We start from the raw sequence: 13,392 nt of genomic DNA, 5'->3' as shown, positions 1-13,392 counted from the left end.
ATACACATACATCATAGATACACAGACATACAAAGATAAATTAAAAAAAAAAAGAATTGGGACTGAGAGATAGCTTAGCAGTTAAATCACTGGCTGCTCTTCCAGAGGACCTGGGTTCTATTCTTAGTATTCACATGGTGGCTCAAAACTGTCTGTAGCTCCAGTTCCAGGGCTTCTGATACCTTCTGGCCTCTGCAGGCACCAGAAACTCAAATGGTAGACAGAAATACATGAAGGCAAAATATCCACATAATATAATAAAATAAAAATTAAAGTTAAGAAAATAATCAAAATAATATTTTCAGGCAGGGACTAGAGGATACTACAATGAAATGATACTAAAGTTACTTGTCATCTAGATTCTGTCTTTTAATTTTTGGTTAACTATAAAATGTTAACTAAACTTGATTCCATTTTTTTCTGCATGATTGATGAGGACTAGGACATGATTAGGGACTAGGACTCTTCTTAAGGCGAAGACCATTTCTTTTTTAAGTGTTGGGTTATGTCTCTCTAAAGTATTAGAACACATTTTTACATAACCATTGTCATTGTATCTCACCAAAAGTAGTGATAATATTTTTCCATGCAAATGGTTCATGCATCTAACTACACAGAGGACATCTTCAATTTCCTGTAGAAGAAATTCATTGTAGGCATTTGTGGCCATTCTGTAAACAGACAGCTCCTTCTGAAAGGCTGCAATGTTGGCATACTGAGTAGGAAAGCTCAGGCATCATCTCCTCTAGCCCCTTCTCCGCAGATCGGTGAGTCCTTTTGGAGGTGTCTTCATGAGGACAGCACCACTATACGGTACCACGGCACCTAGGATGGCTAAAGAAAGACATGAGATAAGTCTACAAAATTGAATACTGAGATAATCTACTTTTGCAAAAAGCTCTAAGGTCATATATGAAGACTAAGGTGATATGTACTGGGATAATAAGCACATTTCCTCACCAACTGAATCCAACATCACAGATTCAGTTCAGCAAGCTGGATCTGAAGTCATTCTACAACATTCCAGCACAGCACATTCTAGTTAAGATGATGGTGTTTTTCTAAGAGTGTGCAATGATCCTAGCTCTACCTTTCTGAGCCCTGACACCTTGCTTGGACACAAAGGGTACTGCTTTCATTACAGAATGAATGTTCTCTCAGGGAATTACTCAGTTCTTTGGATAATCAGTACCAGTGGGGATAAGAGCAAACAAAAACTTGTATACTCCACAAATGGCTAGACTTTGTCAGGATCAAAGAGCAAAGGTAGTACTCAAAGTATGTGGCTGAAGAAAGAAACCGGGCATTGATTACCCCTGGCAATGACCAGCAAAGCACAACCAAGGCAAAATGGTCTGAAGCTGCACAACACCAACTGCACCAGGTTAGCACAAGAGAAGCTCACAAGGCACAACTGTGTGGGCCATACAGTCAGCAGCTTGGGCTTGAAACCTATTGCAAGGAATTCCCAGAGTATGCAGATTTCCAGCAGTTTCTATTTTTCTTACACTAGTCAGTCTAGCTGTGTAAGAGCTTATTTGTATTTACAGTCTAAAAAGGATTGTTTTAATTATCTTCTGAGATCACTGGATGCTTATTTATCTTATTCCTAAAATATGAATGATAAGTCACAAAACTTGACAATTGGCTTTCCTCTTCTCACCAACTGTCCACTGTCCCCACAGTCACAACAGAGGCTGCATGCAGCAGAGAGCAGATGAACACCCCATCCTCCATCGCTCCCCAGCTCTCACCCATCTCATCATTTCAGTGAGCCAGCACTGCATGATAATATTTTTGTTTGTTTGGTGGTAGGGACTGAACTCATGACCTTGGATATGTCCACTGAGCTACAACTCTTTTCATAATTCTTTAATATGAAATATAAATTATTGCTATGATTGTTGTTATTACATGTGTGTGTGTGTGTGTGTGTGTGAGAGAGAGAGAGAGAGAGAGAGAGAGAGAGAGAGAGAGAGAGAGAGAGAGAGAGAGACTGTAGGCACATGCATTGCATGGTATGCATGTGAAAGTCAGAGAACAACTCTTAGGAGTTGGTCTGGGGATTAAACTCTGGTAGAATCCTAGTAATTCTACCCACTGTACCATCTCACTGGCCCACAGTAGGGATCCTTAGTGAAATTTCCTGTGTTCTCTCCCCTCTCTGCTTTCCCATCAGATACCTTTTTATAATTCATTCCTCGATGCCAATATGTAAGCAAGACTCATAGATTGTGTTTGGGGTGTGTTTTATGTTTCTTCTCATTTATAATAGTGACACCCTCATATTTCCATGGCACTGGCTTGTTGAAGAAACCAGATGAGTTCTTTAAAATGCCTCCCACTGTGGATTTTTGAATGGTTTCATTTCCTATAAACTGGAAGTAGGAGCTGAATGCTTGATAAGATTCCATTTTAGTATTTGTGAGGACAATTCTTCATAAATGGTATTATTAAAGAGCTGCTTCTAATAGTAGAAAAATTGCAAGGGAAGTCTATCTAGTTAAGCAGACTTATTTAAATTAAACATCACACACCAGTAGAGTGTATAACCAATATAGACATTCAAGTGTTCAGTAGGAAAAAAGGTTTAAATTAAAAATGTAAGAACATTAAATATAGCTGTGGTACAGGAAATGAAAAAAATCTGATGAAAAGCAGATGTGTTGACAGGTGTGTCTACTCACACCTGTCATATCTGCACTTGAGAGGTGGAGGCAGGAGGGTCAGGAGATCAAGACCATCCTGGACTACACATCACATTCAAGGCCAGCCTTTATTCTCCTTTCTTCTAAGATGCTGGGTTTGCTTCATCAAGAGGCTACCATCCTCCAGTATGACCTCAGCTTAATAATCATGTCTGCAATAACCCACTGCCAAAAAAGTCATATTCTGAGATCTTTACAGTTAGGATTCCAGCCTGTCTTTAGAGGTGCACAATTCAACCCACTCTTAAATTGTACATCTTTGAACACATTAAGTTAAATATAATGATTGTAACCTTAGAATCCAGACCAGACAGGCACCTGACAAAGGGCACTGTCTGTGAATCTATAGCTAACAGACTTCTACGTGCAAGGATTGTTTACCTGGGGAAGTGAGTTTATATTAAAGCAGGTTTATCTTTAAAATTTCTTGTTTCTTTCTCACCTCTTGCTTAGAAAGGAGTTCTTGACCCACACTGTGAAACCACCCTCTTTTCCAAGAGCTATAAAAAGAGATCTCCTCATTTCTGCCTCTTGGACTAAGCTCTGTTTTTCTATGATGTCAATAACTCTCGAAATAAACTTCTTACCCCCAACAATCCATCTTAGCATTCTTGAACCTATATCTTAGAACTTTCAGTCACTGATTGCCTAACTGATTGTGCAATTATGACACTCAGGGATGGTGTCACACTATAGATTGGAACTGGGATCTGAAACTGTCCCCCTTCTCCTCAGTGGAAATGGAGGAAGGAGAGCAGAACAATGGTTGTTCATTACTTTATGGTAATGCTGACAGAGTAATGGTGGAGGGTAGTTTAGAAAACCATCCACCAGACATTAAGAGTGATGATGGTGCACACTCCCATGGCTCTTAGGTTCTTCCATACCTTTTAATTAAGCTTGTTACCGAGTTCCCGGTAGCTCAAGTTTGTAGTCCTAACACTCAGGAGGTTGAGGCTGGAGGATGGCTGCAACTTTGAAGCAAACTTGGCTTACATAGTAAATTTCAGGCCAGCTATGCTATGTACAGAGTAAAAACAAAAGCTCCAAACATAAATACTAAAAAGAAGAGTGCCCAGTTGTGCAGTCAGCGATGGTGGGAGCCAGTGCTCTCTCTTATTAGAAATCATAGTGACTGGAGAGATGATTCAGCAGTTAAGAACATTGGCTGTTCTCACAGAGGTCCTGAGTTCATTTCCCAGCAACCACATGATGGCTCACAACCATCTATAATGGGATCAGACTCCCTCTCTGGCATGCAGGCATACATGCAGACAGAGTCCTCATAAAATACATAAATAAATCAATCTTTTGAAGCAGAAATCGCAGATGAAGCTGGGAGGGTAATGGGAGGGTAACGTATTTAATCCCCGCACTTGGGAGGCATAAATAAATGGATCTCTTGTGTTCAAGGCCAGCATGGTCTATAGAGAGAGTTCCAGGACAGCCAGGGCTAAAGAGAGAAACCGTATCTCAACCCCTGACCAAAACAAAAAAAAAAAAAGAAAAAAGAAAACAAAATAAAAAACACCCAAACAAACCAAACCAAACAAACAAACAAAGAAAAGAAAAGAAATATATCACAGGAATGGCTCAGGGTGACAAGCAGGGAGGCTTGCTGCTCCACCCACACAGACACTCAGGAATCCCCCAGCATGCTGAATTTCCACCCCATGACAGACACACTCAGAAGTCACCCTAGACACAGTCCAGACTATGTCATGTGGCCACCCCTCCCCCAGCTGTGGTAAGGAATATCAGAAGCCAGCTGGGCAACAGATAGGAAAGGAGGCCCTCACTTCTGGCACCTTGCTACTTCTCAGGGTTCCTCCTTATGTGGCCACCACACCTTTACCACTTCTCATTTCTAAAGCACTTCCTCCTCCAGCCTTGCTCATTATCCCACAGCAGAGTCAAACTTTAACCTTCTGTGTAGATGCTGTCTCAGTCAGGACAGTGTCCCACCCTGACGTATCCTAGCACACATCATCAGGCACATCATTCTCAATCCCAACATTCAGTTACTCCAAAATGTCCTTGTCATGTGAAGGGTAAATCTGAAAGATTTCTAAATATTTAATATCTGATGGTTGTGTTGCCAGGCTTTTCTGGCAGGAATGAGGCTAAAACTATAAATGTTTTTTTTCCCTTCTCTACTTTTCAACTTAATATGTTGCAGAAAGGTATATAAAAGTAATTTAGAAGGTGTATATTCTGCAAGCCTGTAATGTGATGTCAAATTTAACATAGCTAAAAGAAATGAAAGGGAACAATTATGCCTGTGCTTAGCAATGACAAGAGGTATTGTTGTTAAATATAACTGGTATTTTCACAGGAAATCCCCTTTCTCAGTATTAAGAAAAGAGTAGTGTGTGCACATGCTTAAAACTTTAATCTCACTTGTGTATTTAATTGCATGTATGTATTCATTTATTTAATTTTTTGACATGAAGTACCATGTAGTCCAGACTGGCCCTAAATTTATCACTGAGGATGACCTTGAACTTTTGATCTCCTTGCCTCTACCTCCAGAATCCTGGGATTACAGATGTGTGCCACTATGCCTAGTTTATGCAGTGCTGGGGGTTAAATTCATGGTTTGGGGGAGGTGGCTCAGAGGTGAAGAGTAATTACTCTTGCAGAGGACCTGGGTTTGATCCTTAGAAACCACAGAATGTTTACAACCCTTTCTAACTCCATTCCCAGAGGATCTGATACTCCTCTAGTACTGCACATGCACAGTTCACTTATATGCCTGTGGGTAAAACACTCACACACATAAAATAAGTGATTCTGTTATAAAAAAAAAAATCTATGGTTTGATGGATGGTAGATAAATACTCTGTCAACTAAGCTGGAACCCAAGTTTTATAATTTTGTGTGAATTTAATAGTGCACAATGTAGTTTTTCATGTCTGGATTTTCCATCTGACATGGTGTTTTTAAAAATATAACTATTTTGATTGACATATAGTATGTGTGTGTGTATTGACATATGTGTACATGTATGAGGTATTGCATGTATCAGAATTTTGTTCTCTACATATTATTGTATAAACATTAAGGTCATTTCCAGTTTGTGGCTAGTTAAAATAATATTCCTATGGTCATTAAGAGCTGAGTCCAGAGTGGCATGCTTTCATTTCTCTCAAGGAAAATACCAAACAGTGAAATTACTGAGCATTATGTTAAACTGTGGAGTGATGTTTTGTCAAAAACTTTGTGCCAGATGAAGACAGCTATTCCTATTTTATAGGTAAACTGAGGCACAAGGAAGATGTGATGATTTATTCAGATTTTTCTACTAATAAACTTTGGACATGCTGAGACTGGGATGTAGATCTCCAATGCTCACTTCCATTTTGGTTCATTATTTTTTTTTTCTGCTTAAAAACTTTTGTTTCTTTCAAGGATATAGGTTGGTAGGGCTGGAGAGATGGCTCAGTCTTAAGATCACCAATTGCTCTTCCAGAGTACCCACATGGTGGTTCACAATTGTCTGTAACTCCAGTTCCAGGGGACCTGACACACTAACACAGATATACATGCAGGCAATACACCAATGCACATAAAATAAAAATAAATAATTTTTTTAAAGAACAAAAGTTAGTTGTTGTGTAGGGTTAATTAAGATAGGTTTTTGGTATGTTGTTCAACATCATCAACAAAGTTCAAGGGACCCTTCTGCCTCAACTTCCTGATTGGTAGGGTTGCAGGTACATGCTACCAAACTTGAATAATCTTATTTGGAATATCTATTTAGACCAGTGTCTGTGCATACATGTTCTTCTGACATAAACTGATTAAGATTGCACATAATCTTTTGTATCTTTGTTGTCATATTTAGCTATAAGTTTCTCCTATTCTGAATATATTTCTATATTAATAGATATAAAACTACAGTGTGTGTGTGTGTGTGTGTGTGTGTGTGTGTGTGTGTGTGTGTCTTGCTGTGGATCAACTCAGGCCCTCTTGCATGTTAGCCAAGTACTCTGCCATTGAGTTCCATCCCAAACACACAACATTCTTTTAAATGACTGCTGAACCTTTATTCGATCCCTCTTTATGAATTTTCATATTGATGTGCATGACACTTAGGCTACTTTCTACTCTTTGATATTAGTATTATTTATATTCATATGCATACATACATTTTGTATTCTAGCTATTTTTTAGTATGTAGTTTTACATTTGAGGAAATCATTTGATCTCAAGATTTGCTAATTTTCAAAAACATAGTCCAAGTTTCTTAGGTTCCCTAGAGATTCTGGTGAGTGGTTTGGACATGGTGTGTTGATGGGGAAGCAGAACTCATTTAAGTAAGGAGCCAGGCCCATTATGCAAGATAGTCAACTGGAAAGTTGTGAATTTCAACTCAAATGTATTTTTACTTAAATGTTGGGGAAAAAAATTCCTTTTCTCTTCCAAAGAGCAGCTGTGAGTAACAATTTGGCAGAGAGAGGCCTGAAGGAATGAATATCCCTTAGCAATGGGACCCTGGAGTTTCACTTCTACTCCTTCCAAGCTAGAAAACACTTAGCATACACAGACCCAGTTACAAAGAGCTTCAGTACCAGAGTGGGGCCTGGAGTGATGACAAGAGCCAGTTCAGTATCCCAACATTCAGTCACATGCTTGTCTGTGTCTGTGACAAAATACATGTGAGCAATCAACATGAAGCTGGAATGGTTTACTTTGTCATGCGGCTTCAGAAGCCTCTCCATGGTCAGTTGGCTTTATCTCTTTGGCTCTGTGGTGAGGCAGAATGTCACAGGGAATGGAGGGTAGAGGAAAGATACCACAGTGATCCCCAGGAAACAACAGAGAGTTGGGAAGGGGCCAGACCATAACATTCTGTCCAAGAGCATGGCCTCAATTATGCAACTTCCTTCTGTGAGGCCCATTTCCTAAAATCTCTACCACTTCCCAGTGGTGCCATAGGCTGACCACCAAGGCCTTTGACACTTAGCCACTGAGAGATATTTCAGATCCAAACCATAGCAATCTTTGTGTTCCCTTAAAGAATAAATGTTCTTGATGTCTCTTTAGCTGAGGAAATGATGGGATAGGAATATCATGACTGGTGATCAGTCCACACTCATGCTTTTCTATCTCTGCATTTTCCTTTTCAATGAGGAATATTTTCAGGTTTGAAGCTGATGGAAGCTTAAATATCCTTCAGTGTAGTCTCTTCATTGTGCAGATGAGTAAGCATGAGGAGAGCGTGCTCTTTAGATTTCTTTCTGATCTCCATTTTCTTTTTGCTCTAAAGGTTCAGTTCCCCAGTTTTTAGTTTATGTGTTTTTGAAAAGGGTTGTTCCCTAGCTAATGCTTAATTTATAATGATTGACAGGGTTTTCCAACTGTGAAGTATATTCTCTGATGTATAAATCTCTCATCTTGAGTAATAACCCAGTATTGTCTCTCTGTGGTGATAATTTATCTGTGTCCGCCAATAAAATTTATCTGAGGATCAGAGGATGAAGGTTAGCCACTATTAGTAAAAACAGAAGTCATGCAATGTTAGCACATGCCCTTAATCCATGTGGATCTCTGTGTGTTCAAGGCCATACTAACAAACAGAGCCTTTAATCCCAGTACCAACCATAGAGACCTAGAGGTCTGTACAGGCAGGCAGGAACAAGGAAGTGAGGTAGCTGGGCAAAGAGCCAATGAGAGGGCAGAACATCAAGGCAATAAAGGCATGGGTAAGATAAGAAGTAGCTTGCACTATGGAAGCTGCAGGGTGGTAAGGTAAGGTTAGCTGGTGGCTGTTCCAATTCCTCTGATCTCTGTCAGATTTTTCACCCCTATTTCTGGCTTCATGTTTTGTTTTGTTTTTTTTTTATTTAAAAATACCACTTAGAAATTCGTCCACAATTGGCGCCCACGTGGCAAAAACTCATTAAAAAGCTTTGATGGAATTACAGGCCCGAGGCTACAGGCCCCCCAAATTGGCTGGGGTTTATAAGGCCCCAGACTCGGCCAAAGCTACAAGCTATCTGGGCTACACGAGACTGGAGCTGCTTGTAGCCAGATCTCCAACTCACATGGCTGGAGTCTTTTTGGCTTTTTTTTTTTAGCTCCTGGTAGGTGGTGGGCTCTTGCTCTCTCTGGATTTCTATCTTGGGCTGCCACCACACTAGGCAGCTGCTTTGAAGTTTCTTCAAACTTCTACTGTTCTATGAAGACTTGGTAAGTCAATTAAGGATTTAAAGGGAGAAACTAGTTAAAAAAGATTTTCCCCCCACATTAAAAAATGGGAAACATTTTTACAATGGAAGGAAATTGGTCTTTGTTTGATAACATATTAGCAGTCTGAAATGGAACAATTAAATGAGAGGATAATTAATGTTGATGGAATGTATGCAACATCAATTACAAATATTATTTGTTTAATCATCCTTATTTTAGTATTAAAAAGGTTGGTCAATTTAACTATGAAGATAAAAGCTTTAGAAAAACCTGTTAAAATGAATCATAGAGAAATTCAGACCCAAACAGAAAAATTCAAAGGTGAAACTAACTCAGGATTGACTTTAGGAAGAACCTGTTAAAATGACTTATAGGGAAATTCAGACCCAGACATATGAATTTAAAGGTGAAATTATTTCAGGATTGAATTATACAGTTACAGAGAGACAGTATGTTTTCAAACAACCAAACTTAACATACCCAGTAACCTTACAGGAACTACCTGCTCAAGAGAGTAACAAGCTCATTGGACTCCAGTGGAAATGTTAGATTTAAGGAGATTTAAGGAAGCTATAGTATCCTATGGCATTTGTAAAGCAATTGTAAAAATCATGGTCAACTTGTAATAGGATTATTCCTCAGGACTGGAAAGAATTGATAGCAGCATTCCTGGAGGAAGGGCACAATTATAGTGCCAAACATGGTTTAAGGAGGAGGCTAAAACAATAGAACACAAATGCAGAACTAGAGGTGTGGAAATTTCCCAGGATCAACTTCTTGGAGAAGGCGAATACATTGACATACAAAGATAATGTTTATATTATAACCAAACCTTAATTCTATGCCACATGACAGCCATGAATGCATGGGACAGAATTGAGGAAGCAGGGAAAAAATTGAATCATTCACAAAAGTTATACAAGGCCCCAGAGAATCCTTCATGGATTTCTTACAAAGGTTGTCTTCAGCAGTAAATAGAATGATATCAAATTCGGAAGCTAGACAGATAATAATTGAATTTTGGCTTTTGATAACATCAATGCAGCATGCAAAAAAATAATCAGGCCATTAAAGGCAAGATCAGCACCCTTGGAGTACTGGATCAGGGACACAATTAATATTGAGTCTCATGGCCATGATGATATGTGGATAGAAGTAATTTCAAAAGCTTTGAGGAAAAATAATGTCAGATACTTTAGTTGTGGTAAACAAGGTCATTTCAAAAGGGAGTGTAAACAGGGCATTCCTACAAAGAATATTTATTCAAGAAACAACAGCAAGAGAAAGCCCCTCCCTTCTGGATTATGCAGAAGGTTAAACAATAGACCAATGAATGTAGATCAACAAGTGACAGATAAGGTAATCCTTTGCCTCTGCCCTTGGGAAACTCCCAGAGGGGCCTCATGCAGCCCCCCACAGCAAATTCAGTTCAGACCTTTCCTGTCATCATAGAAGAAAACCCTTCTCAGAGCAATTAAATAACCAAATGCTTATTGGAATAAACCAGGCTGCTCCAGGTGATAGAGCAGCTCTAGCATAGAGAACAGGAAGTTCAGGAGAAACCATAAGTGACTTTTTTGGCAAACTTCTATAAATGAACAAAAACCAAAATTAAAAATATGAGTAAATGACATTTTCTTGGAAGGTTTAGTAAACACAGGTGCTGATATGACAATAATTGCACCAGAATTTTGGCATCCAAATTGGCCTCTTCAGGAGGTAAATGTTCAGCTGTTAGGGATTGGAACATTATCTCAAATGAAACAGGGTGTAAGATGGTTCAAATGTATAGGATCAGAAGGACAGAGAGGAAAATTAAAGCCATGTGTTGATAATATAGCTATGAACTTATGGGGCCATGATGTATTAAACAATGGAATACTCAGATTAACATTCCTCAAACCTCAGAAAAAAATCATAAACTAACACATTTCTGAGAGAAATATTAGGAGGGATTATTTTAATGAGTGATCACCAGCCATCCAAATTGTACAAGATCAAGGCAAAACAACTGCTGATCTTCCAAAGACACCAACAGCTCTAACTTTATCATGGCTAACAGACAAGTCTGTGTGCGTTCAGCAATGGCCTTTAACAACAGAGAAACTCCAGGCTTTAGAAAAGCTGGTAGAAGAGCAGTTAAATGCTCAGCATATTGAAGAGTCAACCAGCCCTTGGAATTCTCCTGTATTTGTTATTAAAAAGAAATCTGGTGAATGGAGAATGGTAACAGATCTAAGAGCAATTAACAAAGTAATTCAGCCAATGGGATTTCTACAATCTGAAATTCCTTTGCCTACTCTGTTAACTAAAGGATGACCTCTTATACTTACTGATTTAAAAGACTGTTTCTTGAGCTGGGCAGTGGTGGCACACGCCTTTAATCCCAGCACTGGGAGGTAGAGGCAGGTGGATCTCTGATTTCGAGGCCAGCCTGGGCTACAGAGTGAGTTCCAGGGAAGGCGCAAAGCTACACAGAGAAACCCTGTCTCGAAAAAACAAAAATACTGTTTCTTTTCAATACCCTTACAAGAAAAAGACAGAGAAAGATTTGCCTTCACAGTGCCTACTTATAATAATTCTCAACCAGTTAAGAGATAGCAATGGAGGGTCCTCCCACAGGGAATGTTGAATAGCCCAATCCTGTGTCAATATTTTGTACAACAGCTATTGAAAGTAATATGTAAACAATTTCCTAAATTTGTAATTTATCATTATATGGACAATATTTTACTAGTTGATTCAAATGCAGATAATTTAGAAAAATGTTAGAAGAAGTAAAGAAAAATTTGCCTTGTTGGGGATTACAAATTGCTCCTGAAAAGATACAAAAAGGAAATTTTATTAATTATTTAGGATATAAAATAGGTCTACAAAAAATTAGACCCCAAAAGGTGCAAATTAGGAGTGACCTATTATGGACTCTTAATGACTTTCAAAGATTATTTAGAGACATTTCCTATCTATGAACTGTTGTTGGGGTAAAAAATGTTGAACTTAGTAATTTGTTCAAAACCTTAGATGGAGACAAGGACTTAAATAGTCCAAGAGAATTATCAGCTGAATCTGAGAAAGAACTGACCTTGGTGGAAAAGAAATTACAGGGAGGACATGTGGATGGTATAGGTCCAAAGCTTGATTGCATTTTGGTTATTTTACCCTCTGAGCATTCTCCTACAGGAATTTTAATGCAGAGGGAATTTATTATATTGGAATGGATATTTTTACCAAATAAACAGATTAAAAACTTATGTGGAAAAGATCTCTGACTTGATTTTATTTACTTACTTACTTATTTATTTATTTATTTATTTATTTATTTAGGCAGCCTTGGCTCTGCTTTATTGACCTCAGAGCAACCTTTGGATACAGTTTTAAAAAATAAAGCCACATACACAATGGGAACTGGGATTCAGAGTGGTGACCCATGTCCAAAAAAAAAATCCCAGTCAAAGTGTATTTATACAAAACACCAGAGGGAAAAAATGAGGCATGAGGTGCTGAGTCAAAGGGTAGCCAGTTAGCAGAGGAACAGTCAGCCACAGAGCAGCAGTATCATGCCTCCTTCTTGTAAGTTCTGGTGGCATGGGTGAATGCCAGGATGAGCTTCCCATCACACAGCTACCTTGTAAGTAGAGTCTCTTGCCCATCCCACCTCTGCACATGGACAAGTTTGCCTCCATCCAGTGTCACGATCGACTTGACCTTCCTGTCATCTGCTGTTACCTCATCAAACTGCATTCCCAGCTGAAAGCTCATCTCTGTGTTCTTGAAGGTGCTGTATGTCTTTATGAGTATAGTATTCCTGTTTTTCTCGATGATTGTGGTAGGCTTGGTCATGCTAGCCACCTGTCTGGTGGCAAAGCCCACACCGAGTGACTTCATATAGTCATCAAAATTCTTGCTGTCCACTAGTTTCCAGGTACTGACAAAGGCGTCCGTCATGGTATGATGAGAGAGGAGGTGTGCAGATACTCAGAACTGCCCTGACTTGATTTTAAAAGGAAAAATTGAGACTTCATCAATTAGCAGGAATAGACTCAGCAGAAATTGTCATACCTTTAACTAAGGAGGACACTGAAAAATTATGGGCAGAAAGTAAACCTTGGCAAAGAGCTTGCAGTAAATTTTTGGGGAAACATTAACACTAAATGTCCCAAAAGTGATAGAATTGAACTTATAAAGAGAGCTGGTTGAATTTTGCCTCACATTGAAGGGGAAACACCCATATCTGGAGCTCATACATTTTATACAGATGCAAACAAACAAGGAAAGTCAGGTTACAAATAAGAAAATTTAAGTAAAGTGGTTCATTGCCCTTATAATTCGGTTCAAATGTCAGAATTGTATGCTATTCTGTTGGTATTAATGGATTTTTCAGAACCTCTCAATATAGTTACTGACTCTCAGTATGCTGAAAGAGTGGTATTACATATTGAAACTGCAGAATTTATCCCAGATGAATCAAAATTAGCTTCACTATTCAGTT

General features: G+C 38.8%; 1 protein-coding gene across 1 annotated transcript; it reads right to left on the bottom strand.

Annotated features, from left to right (window-relative positions):
• Positions 1-12,524: 12,524 nt before the first annotated feature.
• Positions 12,525-12,848, bottom strand: LOC114706402 (fatty acid-binding protein, heart-like). Its single transcript, XM_037201394.1, has one exon. The coding sequence runs from the start codon at positions 12,846-12,848 to the stop codon at positions 12,525-12,527; it is 324 nt and encodes a 107-aa protein (XP_037057289.1).
• Positions 12,849-13,392: the final 544 nt, after the last annotated feature.

Source organism: Peromyscus leucopus, chromosome 8b, assembly GCF_004664715.2.
Source record: "Peromyscus leucopus breed LL Stock chromosome 8b, UCI_PerLeu_2.1, whole genome shotgun sequence".
NCBI classification, from domain to species: Eukaryota; Metazoa; Chordata; class Mammalia; order Rodentia; family Cricetidae; genus Peromyscus; species Peromyscus leucopus.
The sequence above is the reverse complement of the archived record's forward strand: the minus strand, read 5'-3'. Positions and strand labels throughout refer to the sequence as shown.